The sequence below is a fragment of the Oryctolagus cuniculus genome, chromosome 13 (genome assembly GCF_964237555.1).
Source record: "Oryctolagus cuniculus chromosome 13, mOryCun1.1, whole genome shotgun sequence".
Lineage (NCBI taxonomy): Eukaryota > Metazoa > Chordata > Mammalia > Lagomorpha > Leporidae > Oryctolagus > Oryctolagus cuniculus.
In genome coordinates this window covers 90,983,872-91,009,705 of record NC_091444.1, presented here as the reverse complement: position 1 = coordinate 91,009,705, position 25,834 = coordinate 90,983,872, and the positions used below count along the sequence as shown (strand labels likewise).

At 40.6% G+C, this 25,834-nt stretch overlaps 1 protein-coding gene across 23 annotated transcripts in view; it reads left to right on the top strand.

Moving 5' to 3' along the window:
* Positions 1–4,591: 4,591 nt before the first annotated feature.
* The window catches only part of LOC103346877 (ankyrin repeat domain-containing protein 26), a 144,289-nt gene continuing 123,046 nt past the window's right edge, over positions 4,592–25,834 (top strand). For 10 of the 23 annotated variants that reach the window (XM_070055877.1, XM_070055869.1, XM_070055865.1 and 7 more), the window contains exons 1-10: positions 4,594–4,980; positions 9,597–9,711; positions 9,879–10,052; positions 12,594–12,700; positions 14,705–14,839; positions 18,460–18,530; positions 20,097–20,127; positions 22,499–22,571; positions 22,801–22,915; positions 24,481–24,521. In XM_070055877.1, the coding sequence (XP_069911978.1) occupies positions 4,751–4,980; positions 9,597–9,711; positions 9,879–10,052; positions 12,594–12,700; positions 14,705–14,839; positions 18,460–18,530; positions 20,097–20,127; positions 22,499–22,571; positions 22,801–22,915; positions 24,481–24,521 (1,092 nt within the window). In that variant the 5' untranslated portion in view covers positions 4,594–4,750. Of the gene's footprint in view, positions 4,981–9,596; positions 9,712–9,878; positions 10,053–12,593; positions 12,701–14,704; positions 14,840–18,459; positions 18,531–20,096; positions 20,128–22,498; positions 22,572–22,800; positions 22,916–24,480; positions 24,522–25,834 lie in introns of all 23 variants that reach the window. The other 13 variants (XM_070055874.1, XM_070055872.1, XM_070055867.1 and 10 more) reach the window with 5 other exon arrangements.

The window sequence follows — 25,834 nt, the reverse complement described above, 5'->3', positions numbered from 1 at the left end:
TGGTGCTGAGAGAGAGAGGTGTGGCCACCTCCTTGTCCTGCTGGCAAGCCAGAGTGATGCCTGGGCTTGGGCACTGATTGCTGTGCCTCTAAGATGGTGTGATGCAGATGGACCCTTCCTCTGATCCTGCTAGAAGAGTCCAACTCTTGCTGTGGCTTATGATACCAACAGTTGTAGTCCTAGGATAGGAAATGTGAACTGGATGTGCTCTAGTCCTACAGGGTAATTAGAAGGTTTACAGGAGATTTTCCTCTGGAGGGTATGAATCCAGAGATTTGGAACACAGGTAGCTTCTTCCCTATGTCCACTGAATAGATCACAGTGGCATAGAGAAAATTAGAATGAATTGTTACAGTCCTCATATTTCAGGGTATATTGGAGTCATTACCCAGATCATCCAGGGAGTGAATTTTCCTGTGGGCTGCTTCAGGTGTTAATGCCCAGAAGCTAAGGTGACTCTCCCTTGCATACATGGAGTGTTTGAGCATAGTTCTGGGCCTAATGCCCAAAAGCTCCCTTGGTTGCAAGATACAGTGGAATGTGTCCTTTGCCCCACACATTGCCCTGACTCTGACTATGATGCTGGGTAGAAGATCAGAGGCATGCTGCTTGATTTTTCACTGTGGAATTTGGCACTCCGTGGGATTGGGGTAGGAAAAGGAAGTGAGGCGGTTCCCCTGTTGTATGCCCGACTGTTGCTCAGATCCCAGTCAGCTCTCCAGGCTGAAGTAAAAGTGAGTGGGTCTTCCCTGCCTCTTGCTCTAACCCTGCCTTTTAAATAAATCTTTTTTAAAGGTAGGGGGCAGCACTGTTGCATAGTGGATAACGCCATTGGCTGCAGTGCCGTCATCCCCTCTGGGTGCCGGTTCGAGTCGCTGCTGCTCCAATTCTGATCCAGCTCTCTGCTGTGGCATGGAAAGCCGTAGGAGATGGCCTGAGTTCTTGGGCCCCTACATCCAGGTGGGAGACCCAGAGGAAGCTCCAGCTTCCAGATTGGCCCATCTCCAGCTGTTTTGGAATCAAGGTAATGCTGGCCTCATTGGCTGAGTTTGGAAGAATTCCTTCCTCTCTGATATTTTAGGAGAGTTGAAGAACTCATGCTAGTTGTTAATTAAAAATTTGGTCAAGGAGTTGGCATCTGGCATGGCAATTAAGACATTGCTTGGGGTGCCTGCATCCTGTATAGGAGTGCCTGAGTTTGACTGCTGCTTCTGGCTTCTGATTCTCACTCCCTGGTAGGCAACAGGTAATGGCTCAACAAGTTGGGTCACTGCCACCCACAGGGGGCACTGATCCAGCCTTGAGCATTTGAGCATGTCGTTGTTTATAACAGTCCGTAATGTCCTTTGTCTTTCTGTGATATCAATGTAATATCTCCTTTTCATTTCTTATTTTTTAAAAAGGACTTATTTATTTATTTGAGAAGCAGACAGTACTCCCTGGGGCTGTGGGCGCTGGGTTGATTGTAGAAAAGCATGGCCAGATGTTGGCATAAAGACAGGAAGAGACTCAGGAAAATGAAGTCTACAGATCAGAAGATGTGAGGTCACTTCCTACACTTCAGCTCCCCAGGGTCAGACAGTGCTCTGAGCTGCCCATGAGGGAGGGTGCCCTGGGCAGATCCATCTGAGTGGGGGCAAGAGCACAGGCTGATGGCAAGCTGGGCAGTGTCAGTGGGGTGCTAAGAGCAGGAAGCTGGGCCCAGCCATCCACACCTCAGGGAGCCAGTCTTTCACTCACCCTGGCACTCCTAATGGAATCTTCCCAGGAACATGGCTGTTGGAGCCAAGGGACCTGCCCTCAACAAACCAGACTCACCTCCCTCCCCATGAAAGGGCCCAAGTACAAATGCCAGGAACCAGAGGGCCGCCCTAAGCTCATCCAAACCAGCTCCAGAAACAACACAGCCCTCACATCAGCCCACCTAGATCGTGGCTCTGACAAATTGGCACCCATCAGTCTTCAGAAAAGTCCACAGTGAACAAGGGCATCGACAGAGGAGAGAACACTACCCTGAGAGACACCTGGGGAGGCCCTACCACCATGCTCACTCCTCCCTGGCTTTGTGCTTTTCCCTGCTCCATTCCCCACATGCTTCCTGGAGTTGCCTTCAAAATAAACTACCTGTCCCAAGTCTGTCTTACATAGGCAGAAGGTGAGAAGAGACAAAATGGCACTCACCTGCTTTACCCTTGTGTGGTAATTCCTTGAGCAGGGGCAAAGCCACTGGATCAACTTCACCACCAGGACAAGACGCAACTCAAATCCACTGCCACCATTGGGAGACTCTAGAATTTCCGTGCCTCATGAAGGCTAGGCGGTAAAGATACCTATGCATCAGATGTACCTCCTGGCATTCCACCTCTGGGCTCAGGCCACAACACGTGTCTCCCTCACTCAAATCCACTCTAAAGCTGGCTCCCTGGCCTGGATGCTTAGCAAAACTAGCACTATGGAGGGGCCACGGCCCACAGAGGCCAATCAGCAGCTGTCAGGAAGGCAGGAAAACAAAGGATCCAGAAAGACACTACACGCTAGGGCCCTGGGATAGCTCAGGTTATATGACCCAGCCAAAAATCCCCGGGTGTCAGCCAGCTCCAGAAACACCTGGCCCAGGGTCACCACCCTCCCCCGCTGCCAGGCTTCCACAGAGACCCCAGGCCTGGCCTGGATGGGCAGCACAGGTTACCCACTGCCCAGCCACTAACTCCCTCTTTGTGAGTCACAGGTAGCTTAGGTTTGGCCACCATGGACCCTTCTGGGTGCAGCTACTGTGTTTCAAGAATACAACAGAAAGAGGCCAGCAGCCTGGCTCTAGGAAGGGTAGGTGAGACCACCCCTCTGCCCTGACACCTGGCAGCTGCTTCCCTCCTGATACCAGTGGAGCCAAAGTTGGGGGGTGGGTTCAGTAGACACAGCCCTGGGCCTGGCTCGCCCTACCCAGCAGAGCCACAGGAAAAGTTCAGGTCCTCTCAAAACTTGGCACAGTCCAGCCATGAGGGAGGGACAGAAAAGAGGGTAAATCTGTACAGGCCCTGCCTCTGCTGCTCCCCAGGCAGACGGGCTCCTTTGGGCTTTCTTTACTTATTTTTTTTTAAAGATTTATGAATTTATTTGACAGGCAGTTACAGAGAGGCAGAGGCAGAGAGGGAGAGGTCTTCCATCTGCTGGTTCACTCCCCAATTGGCCACAACAGCCAGAGCTGTGACCAGGAGCCAGGAGCTTCTTCCAGGTCTCCCCTGTGGGTACAGGGGCCCAGGAACTTGGGCCATCTTCCACTGCTTTCCCAGGCCATAGCAGAGAGCTGGATTGGAAGTGGAGCAGCCGAGATTCGAACTGGTGCCCATATGGGATGCTGGCACTGCAGGCAGCGGGTTTACCTGCTACGCCACAGTGCCAGCCCCTCTGGGCTTTCAAGCCCCTCTTTCCAGGCCCAGGGTACCTGGGCAGTGATATCTGGGGAAGTTGTTTTACTCCCCAGAGCTGAGATACTGTTCCAGCCCTTCTGCTTGAGGGACATCTGGCCGCTCCATTTCCCTCACATGTCTGAGGCACAAGGCAAGCAGAGTCTCTACAGGGCCAAGAGGGCTGGTGGAACTGCAGTTCTTGCTGTCATGGCTGCCACGCCGTGGAGGCCAAAGGGCAGGAGATCTGGCGCTGGAGAGGATCCACAGCCTGGCAGCTTCAGCACCACCGCCTGGGACCCCCACTAGCTCCTATAGTGCGGGCGGGGCAGACTCTGACCACAGCCAGGGCTTAGGGGGAGGCATGACAGATGGGGCGGATGGAGCCCCTGCAGGCCCTCTGGCTCCATCTGCCTCCTTGTCTGCCCCTCCAGAATAAAGCAGCGGGCCTGGGTCTCACTGGGCAGAACCAGGCACGCGCAAGAATCCACCTCTCAAAAGAAGCCATCTGCTGGCTCCCCAGGAGAAGCCCCTTCCCCCAAACATGTGCTGCACCCTTCTAGAATTGGACTGCCTGGAGCAGTGACCTGAGCCCAGAGAGGGAGGCATCTCGGTGCCACAGAAATGCCCCAACTGGGGCTGACGGGGGTTGGGGAGGTGAGGGGCTGTGCCAGAGGGAAGCAATGGCATCTGTGGTGGTCAGCGTCTCCCCTGCTGCCGGCTCACCACTTGTTTACTGGTGGCTGAGCGCGCCAGCCCCAGAAGCCAGTGGAGGGGCCAGCAGCAGGTCGAGGCCGCCCCCTACCTGTCACATCCCCGCAACCATGTGCCTGAGCCCAGGGGAGAGGGGCACGTGTGGCCCATGGGTGAAGCCTCACCAGGGCCCAAGCCACCTGGAGACACAGTCCACTATCTCCTGAGCCCAGGGGAAAGCTGTGGGGCTGCCCTGCTGGGAGGGGGCGGCCGTGCTCCCTGGGGGGCACCCCCCTTCCCATTTCCTGGCCCTCCCTCTGCCTAGTTCTGCTGAGTCCAGGCCGCAGGAGAAAGTGGCAAGCAGCACAGCCCATGGCCCAGAGGACGGGTTCACAGCCAACCAGGAGTGAGTGCAGGGGCCGCCTCAGAGGGGGAGGGGCTTCTTGGCGGAGTCTGGAGGAAGAGGAAGGAATGTCCGGGAGCGGAAGGGGCGGGGCTTAGCCTGGTGCGCATGCACGGCAGTTGTTGTGCGACAGTTATTGTGAGCCGAGAGGTGAGAAACCGCGAAGCTCCCGTGTTACATGGTGGCCAGACTGCCACATTTCTGCTTATTTTGCTGCAGAGGTGGCTGAAAGCCCCTGACAGCCTTCCTTATGGAGAAATTTTTCTCCTGGTCTGTTAGGAAGTTTGAGAGAAAGCCTGCTTGGACTGTTACTGAGTTCGAGAAAAAACACTTGAAGAGGCGGCCGCACTTTGGATACCGCCTGCTTTACTGGGAGCTTGGTGCCATTCACAGAGCTGCCAGCGCGGGCAATGTGGCCGCAGTGGAGAAAATCCTGGGTTGTAGAAGAAGCGGTGTGGATGACGTGGATCACAAGAGCAGGTACTGGAGGGTGGGCAGCAGGGCCCAGTGCAGGAAGCCCTCGCCAGGCTCCCCTGCTGGCTTCCCTGGACACCAGTCCATGTTTATGTACACAAGTCCAGATCCACGTTGTGATACACATGATCAAAAAGATAACAAGAAAATTTCCATAATCTCTCAACCCCTGGGTTAAAGTCTGAGTAAACCCAATACCCGTTTGATGTCAGTTCACACCTGCGTGTACATGGGATTGTAGAAGGAAACCTTGGCATGAGAGAACTCATGTTTACCAAAAAGTGAGCTTTCAGTTTTATCAGTCTTACATGTGCCAAACAAAAATATCAAAGTTTAAAAATTTTGAGTTACACATTCTACTTGTCATTTACTGCTCTGCTAACACTCATTTGTAATGTAGGAAGTAATGAGGTGCTGCTTTAAATGTAAACATGTGCTGTTTTTAGAAATTAATCAGGTTTCTGACAGTTGAAAGGGCAAATGAATTGGAAATCCAAAAACATGAAAAAAAATTTAGAACTTGATACTGGTTACATTTAATATTCATAAGAAAACAAAGATTACTTACACATGAAATACTTCTTAAAGGAGGAAAACTAGATTTTTATAACACAAAGCTAAATTTCTGGTAGAATTAAAAGTTGTAAATAAACAATGTGAGAAAAATTTCAGAACAAAACACAAATGTGGAGCAATAAATTTTTTAGTGGCCAAAGACTTAAGACTGAAGTCAAAAGCAAACATTCTGGGGTGAACAGTTCAGCACAGTGGGTGAAGTCACTGCTTTTGGATGCTGGTGTCTCATAGCTGAGTACAGGTTGGAGTCCTCCCTACTTTGCTTCTGATCTGACCCCCTGAGCTTTGGCCAGGCCCGTTGTTGGCTGTTGTGGGCATTTGGGGAATGAATCAGTTAATGGCAGCTCTTTGTACCTTTCCTCCTCTCCCTTTCACTCTGCCTTTTAAATAAGCAGTTTTTAAGGAATTACTCTGAATATTTGCTTAGGAAAATAAAAATAAAACTTCCTGTGTATCTGGATGAAAATAACAAAACAATATATCTTCAAAACATTTTTACAACAAGTATATTTCAGGTGAAAAAAAAATGGATCTTCATTTTACAGAAATCTGTGCAAAGCCGGAAAACAACGCTGAACTTAATTTTAAATTGGGATATGTATGTGTTGTAGGTATACAAGTGATCCGTGGACATAGAAAACAGTATTCAGTGTCTCTGGTGAGAAAAAGAATTTAATTTGAAAGATGAATGAAATGCTACATTCCATCCACATAGTTTATGATAATGAATATCAATATTAGGGGTAAAGGTCAAATTGCTTGTGACTTTTTATATTGAGAATTTGGTTCTAAGTACTATGTCACTTTTTTTCAAGATTTATTTATTTACTTGAAAGAGTTATGGTGGGGGAGAGAGAGAGAGGCGGGGGGGTCTTCCATCTGCTGGTTCACTTCACAATTGGCCACAATGGCTAGAGCTGTGCCAGTCCTAAGGCAGGAGCCAGGAGCTTTCTCTGGGTCTCCCACGTGGAAGCAGGGACCCAAGGACCCAAACCATCTTCTGCTGCTTTCCCAGGCCATAGCAGAGAGCTGTATCAGAAGTGGAACAGCTGGGACTCAAACTGGCACCCATATGGGATGCTGGAACTGCAGGTGGTGGCTTTACCTGCTACACCACAGTGCCAGCCCCCTGTGTCACATTTGAAAAATGCATATGCCCACCACCCTTCAATTTCATTCTTTTAAAATAACTTTTAGAGGTAGGCATGCCATTTGTTTCTCTTATAACTGCTTAAAATGGCCATATGTTAAGAAGAACCTACATAATGGACCTATAAATTATGGCACATTCATAGATTGCATTGATAGGTGACCATTAAAGGTGGGGAGTCCCACAGATGCATGTGGAAATACAAATATGTAGGCAATCTGTATAACAAGTGAGAAAAGTGTTTATACATACACACAAATTGTGGACTGTGTTAGCCAACAAAATGTGATTAAAATTGTCACTTATAGGTATTTGAATTCTTGTGAAATTTTCTTTATCTTGTCATTTCCAGAATGATGTAGACACTAGTTAAATTTTTAATATTATTGAGATTAAAGAATTACTTTGTTTTTAAACATGTTTGTAATGTTAGCTGTCTCTTCCAAACTATAGAACTTTTAGAAACTAAAATTTAATGCCAGTCATATGGCTAGAGTTGCCATAAATGTGTTTTTATATGCTATTTTGCGCTTATTGTTAGGCACCATGGATTGTGTGATCAGTAGGTATCAATGAGCCATTTTTTCTGTTTTATAAAAACACTTTATATAAAGATAACACACTTCATGTATTTCATATATACAATGTTAAGAACATAATGCTACTTCCCACCCTACCCTCCCTCCTTGCCTGACTCCTACCCTCTCTCCTACTTTCTTATTTTTCTTTTAATTTTTACAATGACCAAGTTTCACTTTACTTTGTAATCACAAGCTTAACCTTCCACTAAATAAAGAATTCAATAAGTAGTAAGTGGAAAAACAATGTTTTCTCAGGAATATAGATAAGGGCTATATGCAATCAAATCTAAAAATGTCGATTTCACTCATATGCCTATTTTGTACTCTGTATGTCAGTTACCACAAATCCAGGAAAATGTTTTAGTTGCTTGTTGGGACTGGTGTATTTCCCTAAGCTTAATGATCTCCAACTGCATATTGTTGTGAAAGACAGGATTTCATTTTTATGGTTAAATAGTATTCCATCATGGTTACATAGCACACATTATGTGGTCATCAGTTTATGTACATCTGGGTTGATTCCATATCTTAGCTATTGTGAGTTGAGCTACTATAAACATTGGGTTACAGATAACTCTTTCATATGCTGATTTTACTTCCTTTGGGTAAATTCTCTGGAGTGGAATAGCTGGGTCATATTGCATTACTATTTTTATATTTTTGAGAAATATTCTGACTGTCTTCCTTAATAGTTGTGCTAATTTACGTTCCCATCAACAGTGTATTCGGGTACCTTTTCCCCACACTCTCACAAGCATTTTTTGTATTTTTTGATTTTTGGATGAACACAATTCTAACTAGGGTGAATGTGGAATTCATTGGCATTCCCCTGATGCTTAGCGATCCTGAGCATTTTTTCATGTGTTTGTTGTCCATTTGTATTTCATGCTTTGAAAAATGTCTGTTAAACCTTCTGCCCACTTCTTAACTGTATTTTCTGTTTTGTTGTTGTTGAGTTTCTTGAACTTCGTATGTATTTTGGATGTTATTCCTTTATCCAATGTATAGCTTGCAGTGTTTTCTCCCATTCTGTTGATTGCCTCTTTACTTTGTTGAGTGTTTTCTTTACTGTGGAGAAGCTTCTTATCTTGATTTAACTCCATTTGTCTATTTTTGCCTTTATTCCCTGTGCTTTTGATGTCTAATCCAAGAAGTCCCTGACTATGCCAATGAATTATGGTGTCTCCCCTATGTTTTTTTTCTAGTCATTGTATGGTTCTGAGTCCTAGGTTTAGATCCCAGAACCATTGTGTGTTGTTTTTTGTGAAAGCTATAAAGTATGGATCTTGTTTCCTACTTCGGCATGCAGAGATCAAATTTCCACAGCACCAGTTGATTAAGAGACTGTCCTTTCCCCAGGGAGTGATTGTAGCACATTTGACAAAGATCAGTTGATGGTAGATGCATAGATGAATTTCTAAGCTCTGTAATCTCTTCCATTGGTTCAAATGTTTATATCACTTTATTCCAAAACCAGGAAAAAAAGTTAACAACCAAGAAAGACAACTATAGACCAGTGTCACTGATTAACACAGATAAAAATCCTTAACAAATTCTAGCTAATGGAATCCAACAACACATCTAATAAAATCCTTCACCCAGATGAAATGGGATTTATCCCTGATGTACATAGACATTTTGACATATACAGATTAATAAATCTGATACATCATCTTAAGAAATCAAAGAAGAAAACCATAGAACCGTTGAATTATCTCAATAGATGCTAAATTTTTAAATGCTGCCAATTACAGTGGGAAAAGTAATGAATTATAAGCAGCACTTCAATGTGAGAAATGATAAAGTGAGAGGCATTGAGCATATAAAGAGTCAGTGAAATACAATATTTTCTCTAATGCTTCAAGAATATATGGAAAGTCAGGATAATTATATTACTCAATAAAATGCTGTTTTTAAGTCATGGTATTAGTAATGACTATGTCTGACAATTACTGAGCTGTTAGTTGTGTCAGCAACTGTTCTAAATATTTTACATAGATTTTCATTTAAGCATCACAATGGTAAACTGAGACAACTACTCTTTTTCTCCCCATTCTTTTAATCAGGAAATTGAGATACTCAAAGTTCTAGTCATAACTTAAAGTAGGATTTAACCAAGCTGTGGTTAATGTACTGATCATGTTATTTTTCTTTAATAGGCTTCTCTTTCATTAGTTTAGTGACAAGAAGAGATGATAAAGTTCTTTGTTCAGAAGAAAAGCATTTGTTTTGAGGGCAGGGGAATATGCTATTTTATCCTTACAATTACATGAGAAATGGCCTGTTTTGTGATTGTGCAATATAATTTCCTATAGGACCGCTCTGCACTGGGCCTGTGCAAAAGGCCACCAAGACATGGTAGCTTTCCTCATAAGCCGAAGATGTCTACTTGATCCGCAAGATAAAAGGGCTGCAACACCGCTGATAAAGGTATAGAGTGCCCAACCATCCCAGTATAGGAAGGGCTTGGTTTACATACTTAGAATAAAAATGAATTTATCTTATTTATATATGACTAACTGGTGAAACCATTGGGATGGGGAGTTTTTCTTTGAATTTCTAGAAGTTACAATTTATGATTGGTGTATTACTGGCAGGCTGTACAGTGTCCCGCTGAGAATTGTGCTACACTCTTATTGGATCATGGGGCTGATCCAAATATTGAGGATGAAATTGGCAACACTGCTCTCCACTATGCGGCCTACGGAGGAAATACAAGAATGGCCGAAAAGCTGCTTTCCAGCAATGCAGATATCGAAAAGAAAAATGAGGTATGGATCATCTAACTTAATGTTTAGACTATTGGAAATACATTTTTAAAACATTGACATGTATAGAAGCAGTTTCTCATATTTGGGAGTACAAGCTGCATCGAATGAAGATATTTTATGAAAACTGTCCAAGATTTAAGTTTAAATATTGATACCATTGCAGAAATACTGGAAAGGACAGACTGAGAGGCATTTATGGCCAGTATTTATGAAAGCACTGAATTTGTTAAAGGTCAGACATATTTTCAAGGATATTTTTCCCAGTTACTTTTTTCTAAGTGGTGCAAAAACAGGAGAAGTCCAATTTTGTCTTGACAAAAGCTTTTGCTTAAAACTCAAGAAAAAAGCATGTTGTAGTAAACAGAAATATGGCTGTTGCTGTCAATTTCCTAAATAAGTTTATTTATCTCAAAGTTAACTTAGAGTGTCAAGGGTTAACTGGGAAACTTTGCAAGGGAAAAGGATAGAAGAATGAAACATTTGTAAATTAGGTAATTGAGGGAAAATATGGAGATGGGATTTTTGATTTGTTTTTGTTGAGTTTTGTGTAGACCAAGCATTCTTTGATTGAAAGTATAATAACTTGTACTTTCGTTAATATCATTAATAAGTTGTAAATTTGCTTTGGGGAACCATATTTGGAGTGACTAGGTGGTGATGAATATAGAAAACAAGAGGGAAGAACAAATGATTGACATTTTATTCTGGTAGGAAGAGCTGCTGAGGAAAAGTGTCTAAACTCAGCTCTCAAATAGAGAATGTCTTTGTGGGAAAGTAGAAGAAAAGGATCCTACAAATAAATCAAAGTTGGACTTTGAATTTCTGTTAGTTGATTTATTCCTACTCAAGAAAAATGAAATGGGGTGTTCAGTGTGTGTGTCTCTTACTCATTCCTCGTTTTGGTCAAGTTTCCAAATGATGTGTGTGAGAGGAGAGATGGAAGTGGTGGTTTTCTGCTGCAGCAGTTCTCGGCTGGAGTTGTATATCAGAATGACCTGGAAACACAAGTCTAGTCTCTCCCAAGAGTATTTTATTTCAGTAAATCTTACTATGTCTTTACATGTATACTTAAAAACCTATCTCTGAGAGTCTGATAAAACCCTTGTTAAGAACCACCAAACTGTTAATTTTAATGTGTAAGTTCTTAGGTCTCAAAAACTATTAAGAATCTTGAGAAGAGTTAGAGTTTGATGGATGCTACATTCCAACAATACTAACCTCTGATTTTATCTGTCTTTCTCTTCCTTTGTAGTTACAAATTCAAAGAGAGATAATACTAATAATTCTCAGCCTACAGAATAACGCTTATGGATAGTTTTACAAAGAAATGTATATTGCAAGTAGGGCTTTATGGTTAGAATTAGAGCAAATTATGAACCTTTTTCCTCGTTGAAGCTTTAGGATACACAATCAAATCTTGTTGTGTTGAATTCATGGAGCGCTGACACATAATCACTATGGCAGACTTAAAATTGAAAGTCATGGTAGTGTTAAGAATATGGATGGACATTCTTTTAATAGTTCAGTTTCAACATTCCTGTATCTCAAATATCCATTTGACCAAAACCTGTCAGATTTAAATACAAATGGATGGTTATTTAACTGTTGGAAAATGGTATATTGGGTGTGCCCTGTTTACTACATGTTGGGCCTGATCTTTCTTTTTGTGAATTAGGTGATGCTAAGAAAAGTGAAGATATTACATGTTAATACCTGCTTTATACAAAATCATTTGGAAATGCATTGCCAGCTGATACAAAGACTCAAAGGAATCGACTGAACATGGTGCAGAGATGTGTATAGTTTGCCTCTGTAAATTGTTTCAAAATATAAAATTTGGGAGACTGATGCACACCTCTGACTGTCAGGATTATCTGAAGGATTCCAATCAGGGATCCTTAAGCTCAGATTACTGAGTTGTATGCTGTACAGAAGGTTTCCTATTTTTAAAAGGCAGATACCCTCCAGTTTGCTTCTCTCCCCACCTAGGGGAACACAGGATGCATGGCTTTGTTATATTTCTCAAACAGATGATCATGACATTTTTCTGTTGGTGGACAGTATATAATTTGTGCAAAAGTAAATGTTCTTGGAAATATGTATTGAGAAACACTGTTCTTGGGACAATAATTGAGGTCATCAGTTGAATAAGAATGCTTGAAATATTAACTACTATGTCTTAGGGTTTAGGGCTACAGAGGTAAAACATGTAGCCCTTGCCTTCCAGAGGCAACCTTATGTTTTTATTGCATGCAATCAAATAATTGTTATATTCCATGGTGAGTGTTTTGATGGAAGCAATGAATCCTGGAATGCAATTGTTTGGAGTGAGTCTTGGTGATGAGTAGGTTCCATGCAATGAGGCAATGGAGAGGAGAGTTTTAAGAGGAATGTGCAGCACATGTGGAAGCACAGGGTGGGAAGAAAGAGCCTCCTTTAATTTACCTTCCACATTTGATGTCCGAGTTTGCATTGTCATTTGAAATATGTTCAATTCTGTTGAGAAATATGTAATAATGTGAATTGTGAATCATTTTACAGACTGGCCTCACACCACTTTTAGTGGCTATTCAACAAAACCAAGAAAGTATGGTTAAATTTTTAATATTACAGAATGCAGACGTTTTCGCAATTGATAATCTACACAGGTAAATTATTGCATTCTATATTTTAAACTCAGTGATGTTTATCAATTATAAAGTCATTCAAGTCAGAAATATGAAATAAAATGTTAGTATATTATTGAGATACAATGAAAAGTAACAATAAAAATCTATCTGGTAGGAAAGCAATTATGCATACTGTCCAACACAACGAGCTACATAGGAATGGTCATATTCTCTTATGATAGTGACTGATATATTTTAATAGTAATCTGATTTTTGGTTGTATAGTCTGATATTAATGAAAGGTTATTCATTTTAGTTTTACTGTTTTAATAAATATGAGTCACTATTGAGCTTCTTAAACATTCTGTAATATTTTTAAAATTTTTCCACCGACGGAGGGAAGACCTTTCCCTCTGTCTCTTTCTCACTGTCCAACTCTGTCAAATAAATAAATAAAAAATCTTAAATTTTTTCCTACGTACTCTACTCTTTTTTTTTTTTTTTTTTGACAGGCAGAGTGGACAGTGAGAGAGAGAGACAGAGAGAAAGGTCTTCCTTTGCCGTTGGTTCACCCTCCAATGGCCACCGGCGCACCGCACTGATCCAAAGGCAGGAGCCAGGTGCTTCTCCTGGTCTCCCATGGGATGCAGGCCCCAAGCACTTGGACCATCCTCCACTGCCTTCCCTGGCCACAGCAGAGAGCTGGCCTGGAAGAGGGGCAACCAGGACAGAATCCGGTGCCCACATACTCTACTTTTAAAAATGCTGTAGTATACATAAATAGGAATCGAAAATCATTTTGTCTTTTTGCTGACTTTTTTTTGGTTAATTTCTTTCTTCAAAGTATATTGATGTTAAGTTACACCTAAGCGACTGTAGGTGGTTATTAGCAGATAGTATGATTTTATCAGTTTTTTCATTCTGCTTTATTTTGATATTTGATATTTTTAAAAGCATGGTTTTTAAAAAATTCTATGAGAGAGAGAGAGATTAGAGAAACAGAGAGGGAGGGAGGGAGGAAGGGAGGGAGGGAGAGAGAGAGAGAGAGAATTAGAACTCTCTCCCTTCAGTTTCATTGCTCAAATGCCTGCAACAGTTCAGGCTGGGCCAGATTGAAGCTTGGAGCTAAGAATGCAATAAAGACGTTCATGTAGTTGCAAGAATCTAATTATCTAAGCTGAATATAACTAATGTCTTGTCTTCCGGGGTCTGTATTAGTAGGAGGCTACACATAGAAGCTGGATCTGGCAATCAAACCAGGTAGTCTGATATGAGAAGGGGACTTCTTAATTGGTGTCGTAATACCAAGATTAAATGCCTGATCCTTATAATTTTATTTGTAATTAGTATGGGAAGAGGGAAGACATGTATGTACTTAGATAAGCTTTTCCTTTGATGACGACAAATAATAAATGAGAAAGAGAAAAGACATATAGCACAAGGTTTAATTCTCAGATGTCCAACCTGTTTGGTGTGCAACCTTGGGAACATTAACTATTAAATCTAACCTGAAGTGAAAGTGGGATAGTAATGTATCCTATCTTTCAGTTGTAGTTGTATATAATGTCATATATAAAATGTAATTCAGTAGCTGACAGGTGGTTGTCACCATTGCTAACTGAAACTGCTGTGACTATTATTGCCATATAATATAAGAGCTTTATGCTTTCAGATAGCTTTTACTTACCTGACAGGGATATATTTAATATTTAAAACTGGGGAAGTAAGAGTGAATTCTTCACTTAAAACTGCCTGGTTTAAACAAGTGATCTCAATGGTGTTACTATCCCTTAAAGACTTCAAATTAGTAACTTCCATGGAATACCCCAGTTAGACAAGAGGCTTTATTTTGTTTCTTTCTCTTTAAGCCTGGAGATAATTTCTGGAGATGAGCATTTGATATTCCAAGATGCTTATGTCCATTAATACAAGTAAATGATCACATAAACATAGGCAAGATATTAACTTGGTAAAATAGAGCCACTCAACTGTTTGAGTAGCCTCATTGAAGTTTTTAATGAAGTTCTCTTTCTGTTATTTTAGAACATCCCTCATGTTTGCGGGATGGTATAATACGGAAGACATAGTACACATGCTTCTTGAACTAGGGGTTGATGTGCTTTCTGAAGACATTGCTGGACATTCTGCTAGGGATTATGCTCTTCAAAAACGTAATATGTAAGTGTTTACACTAACATTGTAATCAACATGAAGTTGAGGTGTACGTACTTCATGTTTTCAGATGACTTAGCTCTCACAGTTTTTGGAATGGCAGTGAGTCCCTTTACTTCAACAGTCAGAAACTAAACAGAGGGGCAGGTGCTGTGATGTAGAGGGTAAAGCTGCCACCTGAAGTGTTGGCACCCCATATGGGCGCCGGTTTGATTCCTGGCTGCTCCACTTCCAATCCAGCTCTCTGCTATGGCCTGGGAAAGCAGTAGAAGATGGCCCAAGTCCTTGGGCCCCTGCACCCGCATGAGAATCCCAGAGGAAGCTCCTGGATCCTGGCTTCAAATCGGTGCAGCTCTGGCCATTGAGGCAACTGGGGAGTGAACCATCAGATGAAGCCTTCTCTCCTCCTCCTCCCCCTCTTCCTCCTCCCCCCTCTCCCCCTCCCCCCATCCTCCTCCTCCTAGTGCTTCTCCTGTCTCTGTGTAACTCTGACTTTCAAGTAAATAAATAAATCTTTAAAACAAAAAGAAACCAAAGAGAAAGGTTGGCTAGTTAGAAGTACAGATGGGTACAAATTCTTTATCTCAGAAATTTGAAGGTCTTTATCCCTGCGGCTGCCCACATTATCCATATCATTTCATAATACAACCCCTGCCATGACCCTCCAAACAGTGTCACACCTTCCTAGTTCTACTTAGTTGGTTAGGCCTTCAGTGTCCAGATTAGCAGGAAATTTCATATTTTGTTCTGGGAGCTGCCTCTTAAATTCTTTTTCTTGAGTTTTACAAGAAGCCAAGAAGTTCCATAAGCCTGACAAGGCAATCTTCCTTCATCAGAGAGATGAGGTTCTCAAGGCAATTTCCCTTCATCAGAGAGATGGGGTTCTAATAATTCTTATTTTTTATTGCTTCCATGTTGCTAGGGAAGCTTCCCCTGCAGTCTAGTAATGATAGACCTTTGTTACCAGGATTCTTTTACTGATCCAGATCCCCAGTCTTCGTGGTGATGTGCACTTATATCCTGAGATTAAAATGTCTATTTGTTGACTGACATATGCCTATATACTCAGTCACTGTCCACAAAGTATTAACACCCCACTCTGGCTTTCTAGGTTTTGGCATGTATGTAGCTAAAAATAGGCTATTTATGAGAACCTCAGGTGGCATCTTCTTCTTAGCCTTAAACCTTCATGACGTGTTCTTTATAAGGTTCTTGACTTTGCTAGTAGTTTCTACTTGGTACCATTCTGTTGTCAGACAAATTCAGATAATGTAGGAAAAGATGAGAGTTTATTTAATGTTTTGCACCAGATATGTACCCTAAGGCTTCTTTATATTCTGGGCACATAAGTTCTTGGTTTGTGGAATGTCCCATGTATGTTACTGTGCTCCAGAGTATGTGTTGGACCTAAGGTGATTTGTTTGCTGTATTAGTGAAAATGAAAATCTTCTAAATTATGTGCATTTTATATCAGATTTTCAAAGTAGTTTTAAATTCTGCCTCACAACAAGCCATTCTTGAGAATTCTCTGAATCTAAAGTATGTTATATGGATTTAAGTGAGCTAAGCCCCATGCATAACTTCTCAGAAACCATGTAATAAAGTGGAGTTTGATCTTCCAAGTTAGGTGGAGTTGAACAGGGACGTTAAACATCACACTAGGAAATATCAACTGGTTCAGAATCCTTAACAGGGATAGTAATAGTCTGCCAGTACTTGACAGCTCTTAGTTTAGTACCCTTAGTGTGAATGATCACATCAATTGTGTTCCCTGACTTAGTGAAGTGATATATTTACAAATGCATGTAGCTGCAATATGTTAAGTAGATGAGGTATCTATGGTTACAGCTGTATGGAGTAACTAATAGCCAGAATGAGAAACTAATGACATTTCTTGTAGCCTGAACCATGAAAAAACACACTACAGTTTTCCTTCGGGATTCCAAAATAGTTTCAGTAGTAAATTTCAAGAACAAAGTATTCCATTGCTTCATTTCATTGAGCATTTATATATTTTATAACGCATTAAATCTCTATAACTACTAGTGAAGACATAGGAAAATCCTTACTCTTTTTTTAACTTTTATTTAATGAATATAAATTTCGAAAGTACTGCTTATGGATTACAATGGCTCACCCCCCCATAACTTCCTTGCCACCTGCAACCCTCCCCTTACCCTCTCCCTCCCCCCTTCCATTCACATCAAGATTCATTTTCAATTCTCTTTATATACAGAAGATCAGTTTAGCATATATTAAGTAAAGATTTCAACAGTTTGCACCCACTTAGAAACACAAAGTGAAAAATACTGTTTGAGTACTAGTTATAGCATTAAATCTCAATGTACAGCACATTAAGGACAGAGATCCTACATGAGGGGTAAATGCACAGTGACTCCTGTTGTTGACTTAACAAATTGACACTCTTGTTTATGGTATCAGTAATCATCCTAGGCTCTTGTCATGAGTTGCCAAGGCTATGGAAGCCTTTTGAGTTCACCAACTCTGATCATATTTAGACAAGGTCATAGTCAAAGTGGAAGTTCTCTCCTCCCTTCCGAGAAAGGTACCTCCTTCTTTGATGACCTGTTCTTTTCACTGGGATCTCACTTGCGGAGATCTTTCATTTAGGTTTGTTGTTGTTGTTGCTGTGTTTTTGGTTTTTTTTTTTTGTTGTTGTTGTTGTTGTTGTTTTTTGTTTTTTTGCCAGAGTGTTTTGGTTTCCCATGCCTGTAATACTCTCATGGGCTTTTCAGCCAGAGCCACGTGCCTTAAGGGCTGATTTTGAGGCCAGAGTGCTGTTTAGGACATTTGCCATTCTATGGGTCTGCTGTGTATCTCGCTTCCCATGTTGGATCGTTCTCTCCCTTTTTTATTCTATCAGCTAGTATTTTCAGACACTCTAGTCTTGTTTATGTGCTCCCTTTGGCTCTTATTCCTATCATTATGATCAATTGTGAACTGAAATTGATCACCGGGACTAGTGAGATGGCATTGGTCCATGCCACCTTGATGGGATTGAATTGGAATCCCCTGGTATGTTTCTAACTCTACCATTTGAGGTAAGTCAGCTTGAGCATGTCCCAAATTGCACATCTCTTCCCTCTCTTATTCCCACTCTTATATTTAACAGCGATCACTTTTCAGTTAAGTTTCAACACTTGAGAATAACTGTGTGTTGATTACAGTATTCAACCAAAGGTATTAAGTAGAACAAACAAACAAAAATACTAATAGGGATAACGTATTAAGTTGTTCATCAACAGTCAGGGCAAGGAAAATCCTTACTCTTTAGAAGAGTTGGAGGTTAAAACAAGTGACTTGTCCATACCTGTTGGCTACAGAGCTGAGTCTTCTGAGTTTATGATACCTTATTATGTCATGCTAATTTTAGTTAATTTATTGAGTTATACCACCTTTAATTCAGGACTTCTTCAACTTAACTGTTTTTCATCTTAACAATGAGTTTAAGAAAATTATATTGTAGAACATATAATTATGAAGTGCGGTGGCATAATGTCAGTTCTGGTACTAACTTTGAACTATCAGAAATATTCTAAGGATTTGATACATTTGATAATTGTCCTTATCAATACTGAAACAATTTTATTCATTCTTATACATAGGCAAAATTACCAGCTCATTTCGTTGTTTCAAGAAAATGCTGTACTTGAGAATATTGTAAATACAAATCCAGGTAAAACTTCTCCAGCTAGTCCCAACATAGGAAAAAATATAAACATAAGAAGTAGTTGATCACAGAAGAGCAGTTACAGATAAGTCAATGATTAATCATATGTGTGTTTTTCTTAATCTTTCTTAGTAATCTAGTATTTAGAAATTTTAGAGGTTTATTGTAGGATATTTATAATCTGAAGTGCTATTATTTGAAGAAAATCACTAATTGTGGCCCTTTATCTCTTTGTGGCATTTGTTTAACTTAGAAAAAGATGATATGGAAAACATATGCTCTATACAAAGACTGTAATCCAACGGAGACACAATTGTATCACTAATAGAATAAGTATAAAAGACTGTAGGGTCCCAGTGCTATGTCACAGCAGATAAAGTCACTGCCTACAGTGCTGGCCTCCCTCATGGTTTCCAGTCCAAGTCTTGGCTGCTCCACTTCCAATCTAGCTTCCTGTTAATGGGTCTAGGAAATCAGCAATAGATGTCCCAAGTTCTATATATTCTATCTATATATTCTATCTATGTATGTGTGTGTGTGTGTATGTCTGTGTCTGAGAGGCATGGAGACTTACAGAACAAAGCTGCCATCTACCGATTTGTCCTCCAAATGCTCACAATGGCCTCGTTTGGATGGAAGCCATAGACAGGAGTCAGGAACTCCATCTAGGTCTTCCACGTGCTTGGGAGGAGCTTGATTACTTGAGCCTCACTGCCTCTCTGAGTTTGCACAGGCAGCAAACTGAAGTCAGAACATGGAGTTGGTAATCAAACTCAGCTACTCACACATGGTTACATGGCCAAGAACTTGGGACATCTATTGCTGATTTCCTAGACCCATTAACAGGAAGCTAGATTGGAAGTGGAGCAGCCAAGACTTGGACTGGAAACCATGAGGGAGGCCAGCACTGTAGGCAGTGACTTTATCTGCTGTGACATAGCACTGGGACCCTACAGTCTTTTATACTTATTCTATTAGTGATACAATTGTGTCTCAGTTGGATTACAGTCTTTGTATAGAGCATATGTTTTCCATATCATCTTAATTAATTGTATTATTCACTTTACATTGATAAATTCAAAGTAGCAGAAGTAAGGTTCCATAATGGCTTTCAATGATGTACTTAATAATTACTCTGCTATAATTTGTAAGTGTGATCAAAAGCATCTTTTCTTTTTAATTTTTATTTTCAGTTTATGTGAAATGTAGAGATGCAGAGCTATAGATAGCCAGCAGAGAGTGTTATTTCCCTCTCTGATAATTTCTCCCTAAATTCCTGCAATATATGGGGCTGGGCCAGACAAAAGCAGGACTCAGATGGGTCACAAAGACCCAATTACTTAAGCTATAACCTCCTGCCTCTCAGGGTACGCTGGGAGCTCAGTTTGAAAGCAAAGCTGAGACCCAAACCCGGGCACTCCAGTATGATGTGAACATCAAAGAAGCATCATAACTTCTGTGTCAAACACCTGGCTCCAAAGCTGTAATTTTTAACAATGTACTATATATTATAACATTCTATATTATTCTATTATTAATGTAATTTAAAATGTATTTACTTTTCTTTAATAGAGGATGAGCATTCTAAAGAATATAGAAAAAGGTAGGGTTTCATGATTTTTAAAAGCATTTGTTAACTAATGGAAAGCAAAGAAATGCATTATGTATTCTCCTCTGGGCTGGATGGATATTGTGTACTTAACATTTGTTGCTTGTTATAATTGTCCAACCAGTTTTGCAATGTATGTGTTAATGTAGTTTATTTCCTACTATTTAGGCAACTATAGTGCTGAGGGGTTGATTGATTGGCCTATGACCCTGTAGTAAAAGAATTAACTGACCCATATCAGCCTGCCTTACTCCCAAATGTATTCTCTTACCCTTTAGCATGGATGGATACAGACTTATACAATAGTGGCATCAAGATACAGGTCCAATTCAGATAAATTCTGAATTTACAATGGCTAAGATATGGAATCAAACTAGATGCTCACCAACTGATGAATCAATAAAGAAATCCTGCCATATATATATATGTGTGTGTGTGTGTGTGTGTATATGTGTACACATATATATGTGTATATATATGTGTGTGTATATATATATGTATATATATGTGTGTGTGTATATATATATATATATATATATATCTTCCATCCATGGTTCATCCCCAAATAGCTGCAATGGCTGGAGCAGAGCTAATCCAAAGCCAGGAACGAGGAGCTTCTTCCTGGCTCTCACATGAGTGCAGGGACCCAAGGACTTGGGCTATTTTCCATTGCTTTCCCAGGCCATAAGCAGACAGTTGGAAAGAGTAGCTGCAACATGAACCAGTGCCCACACGGGATGCTTGCACCACAGGTGGATTTTTAGAGTCACTGGGAAGAGTCCATATCAGATAAGACTGTAATGCTATATCATCTACTTCATGGCCCCCCACACTCAGAGGGGTAGGTAATCTAGTCTCCCTTGAGCACTAGGGGCCTGGAGGTTGATGATCTGCAAAGAACTTGGTCCAGGGCAGATGTCCTCTCATGCCCACCTCTTCTTTCCATTTTCTGACGTCTCTCCCTGGTATGTATTTGGTAAGAGGGGGATAGGATTGGCTGGTAAACCCTACAGAGCTACATGTGTCTTGCTGTGGCAAGATGACTGAGCCTCAATGTAGCTTGTTTTTTAGAAGAGGGAAGTAGTGCCTACAATTGTATGTTTGAGTCCACTCTTTTCTCAGGGTTCTGTGCTTTGTAGGCTTAATATGTTAATGTTTGAGGTTGTATGTGTTTGTCAGCTTTTTGTTACTTAGAGAAAAATATCTGTTGGCTAACATACAGAGGAAAAGGATTTATTTTGGCATAAAGTTTTGAGATTCACAGTCCAAGAACAGGTGGCAGCATGATGAGGATGTTGGTTGGTGGAATGAATACAAAGGGAGAATAACACGGTGCACCCAGCAGCAGAGAGAACAGTTGTATAGCTCACTGCTCTCATGAGAACTTCATTCACAATACAAGCCCCCGGTGACCTAAAGACCTCCTTTAGGCCCAACACCTAGACACCATAGTTGCATTGTTTCTACTCTTCATCCATTGACCATTACCATTTATCCATTAAATAAGACTTTGCAATCTAGCCACAAATACATGGGCTTTTTGTTGATATCTGAACTCTTATCCAAACCACATCACTGTGCTTGACACCAGAAGAGTTATTTGGGGTTAGGAGCTCATAGGAGGCAAGATATTTAGATACCATTAACAGAAACAAAAGTACGGGTACCATGACTCTTCTCAGCAGCGTCTCCCTTCTAAGTACATAAGCACCTATAGTCTTACTGGTTTACGTTTACCTGAATGAAGAAACAGCAACACTTATTTGGGAAAAATCACTGAACATCTTAATATTTCTGAGAAGGGCATTTCCAACAACAACCTACACATTTGTTCTGTGATGTATATATCTTTAGCTTTCAAATATTTCAGATGGTTCTAGGGATTCTTGGTATTCTTTTAAGGTGCTGGAAACAACAGGCCTTTTAAAGTGATTTCTATGCTGAAGAATTAAGATTGCATTTTGGCATGACACAGCTTGGTCTATAAACTGAAAGCAGGCAGTATAAGATAAGTTATATACCTTTCTCGCTTACCATAGGTGACAGTGTTCATTGCCTTGAGGTAATGAAATGTATGGCAGCCACGGATGAAATTTGCATAAGCATCTTCAGGGTGAACAAGTTGTAAAGTTTCTGCTAGTATATTGATGTTCACAGATTTTTTATGGGATGTATTATCTTCACCAAATATTTCAGTGGGGTGAGAGTAGTGTAGGCAGAAATAGATGATGAAAAGTTTTTCTAAAACAAGAGTCAAATTTTCATTGTACCAAAAAATACCATTTAGCAGAAGTTTAGTTGATGTTTCCCCTGATTTTTTATAGAAAATATTTAACTATTTTTCTTATATATTTTTGTGCACAAGGCTTTTGGAAATACCTGATGTTAATCATGAACTGCTTATATCATATGAGGAAGGCCTCAATTCATTTGCCAAGGTAAAATGCTCTATTATGGAATTAATTTTCTTGCTCTGAGTTTTTGTTGACTCTATGTCTACTCCCACTTTAACGTACTGCAGTAAGTGCCTTCCGTGGACATATTCTTCTTTTCCTAGGACAGTGCCTATGCTTTGATTTACACAATAAATGTCTTAGTGAGTGAATGGGTGGTGGGACAACTGAGTGAACATGTTTGCTGAGGTTGTGTTTTTTTTTTTTCCTATAGAAAGACTTAATAATTCCAGGACGTACAACTGCCATCATTCACAGTGCACCAGAAGAGCAACCCAATAACGACAGAATAACTCGTGTTCATGGAGTCCATGAAGATAACAAATGTGGTAAGTGGATCAAAATTTCTTTTGTAAATTTTAAAATTGAACATTTTTTAACATTTGATATATTATGTATGTGCACTTATATACATTTTTCTCAAAATATAAGAAAAATGTGGGATTCATCACAATGCTAACAGAGTGAGGAAAGAAGGATGTATTGATGAAATCCATTAAAGACAATATGATTATAGACCAAATAATACGGTATCCATGCACTTTTTGTACTTTCTATAGCTTCCATATATAAAACATGTGAGATTTGGTTTTGTGTGACTGGCTTATTTCTCTAGGATAGTGATTTCCAGTTCCATCCAGTGTATGAAAACCTTCTATTTAAATGTTATTGTATGAAGTTTAATGTGAAGCCATAAATATGCTACCCAATGTATTTTATTGTTTTTTTTTAATATCTTTCTTCATAGGAACAAATTCTTCTTCCTGAAACTTCGTCAACCCTTTGGAATTCTTTCTTGTTGTTACTTTTACATATTGTCGAATTACTCATAGAGATGTGTGTGTGTGTGTGTGTATTTTTGCTCTAATGAGGCTTTAATGTATGTACATTTACTGGAACATTTTGAGGAAGAAAAGCACAACAAGACAATTTGCTTTTCTCAGGACTGAATCATAGAGTAAATCTATGGGGATAACCACGTGATGGCATGGCATAGAGATAGTAGAACAGATCAATTTAATGACTAGAAAATCCAGAGTTAAATTAAAATATAAATTAGCATATTTTAAAAATTGATAAATTGAACTTTATTTCAGATGGTTCTAGGGATTCTTGGTGTTATTTTAGGGTGCTGGAAGCAACAGGCCTTTTAAAGTGATTTCTATGCTGAAGAATTAAGATTGCATTTTGGCATGACACAGCTTGGTCTATAAACTGAAAGCAGGCAGTGTAAGATAAGTTATATACCTTTCTAGCTTACTGTAAGTGACAGTGTTCATTCCCTTGAGGTAACAAAAAGTACGACAGCCACGGATGAGATTTGCATAAGCATCTTCAGGGTGAACAAGTTGTAAAGACCATTTATTCTCAGTTTCTGCAAGTATATTGATGTTCATGAAAAGTGAATAGTGATAAGAAACAAAATTTTAGTTCTTCCAATATACTGCCAAGGGTATAATAAATTACCTGGAAAAATATTTGTATAAGATATATTTCAACAAAAACACAACTATTATCCAAACAATTTGAGAACTCTTAAAGCTAAATTTAAAAAATACCAAACAGACTTAAAAATAGGAAAAATAGCGGAACAAACACCTTCCCATGGAAGATACACAGATGGCAAGTGAACTGAAGAAGTGATTCTGAACATCATGAACTGCTAGGGATTTCAAAACAGTGACAACAGTGATTGCAGATAAGGAAATAGAGCAATAGGGATTCTCATTCATTGCTCTTCCATATGCAAAATAGTATAGCCACTCTGGAAGATAATCTATGGCCATACACCCTGAATGCGCCTGATCCCATCTGTGTATGTATATTTAGAATTCATAATAATGTTTATTATCAGATCTATGACTACCTCTTACAGAAATGGTGTTTACTTTAGGATCAGAAGATGAAGCTAAAGAATCAACTTTGGACCCTGAGGTACTGTCTCTTGTTACGATATTTTAAATATAAGCACTAAGTGATGTTCAAATCTAGAATGGAGTGCTTGTTTCTTCTGTCTTTTTAAAAACAGAGGCAGAAGACAGAGCCCTGAAGCTTGTGCCCAGCAATTCAGCCCTACAGGCAGGGACCTGCTGTCTGCCCTGTAAAGCGGCCTGGCTCTGACTGTGGGCAGGGGCAGGTGGCAGGTGGAATCTGGGGACTGCTGGTAGCATCAGGGGTACTTGCTGTCCCCAAGACAGAATAGAGGATAGCCGCAGTGTTGCTGCGACCACTTGGGTCTGGGGATTTGGAAAGAGGCAAAATGGAGTCTTTCTTAGGGCCAAGAAGGCCCTCAGACACAGTCAGCTTTCTAGGTAAATGAAAACCGAGGATGGTGGAATTCTGTAGTTAGGGCCACTGCTCTGCCATAATGGTGGGAATCTTAGAGGCTTCTGCTTACTTTCCTCAGCGAGATAGAGTCCCCCTGGCCATAACACCAGCGTAGGAGCTACAGTATACTTTCTTCTTGCCTCTCTCTGTAGTGGCTCTCTGAGCCTATTGCCATTTAGAGTTGTCCTTACTTCCTTACCAAAGGTTTCCTTCAGTCAGTCTCTTAGACACTGGGTGTTTCCTTTGCTGTGCTGGTTCTTCCCAGAGGTGGAGGTGAGTGCAGGGCCTCTGTATGCAGCTTTTTTTCCCTCTCTTCTCTCTCTCAGACCTCATCATACTAAGCAGTAGGAATGAGCAAATCTCACACCATGAGACAGCCATAATCATGGTGATATTTATATTGTCACTTGTGGAAAACATAATGTGAAATGAATGTCACATTTTAGGAGCTAAAACATGACTCCCTATTTATCTCTTTGTAGAGAATTTTATAACTTTGAAGATATTGCCTAGTTGGAAAAGAGTTGCATATGTACCTCACACATGTATTTGCTTACTGTTGTTTGAGCATTACACAAAGGAAAGATTTCCTGACTACGTTGCCATTTGACTCAACCTGTTTGCCCATAAGTAAAAGTTCTGAGAAAAAAAAAATGGTTGGAGTACTCCGGTCCTGGCATTGGTGTGGCTGAGCCCTGGCCCTTACAGGCTTTTGGAGAGTGAATTAGCAAATGGCACCTCTGTAGGCCTACTTCTCTACGCCACTCTATTTCTTTTTCTCTTCTTCCCTGTTTCCTTCTGTCTCCTTATTTTTTGTGAGAAACTGAGATAATTTTTAAAATACAAAAAGAATAGTCTGGCAGCTCAACCTGCTTAATCAGAGTACTGACTCTCAGGACTTTGTTTTGTGACATTTAAAG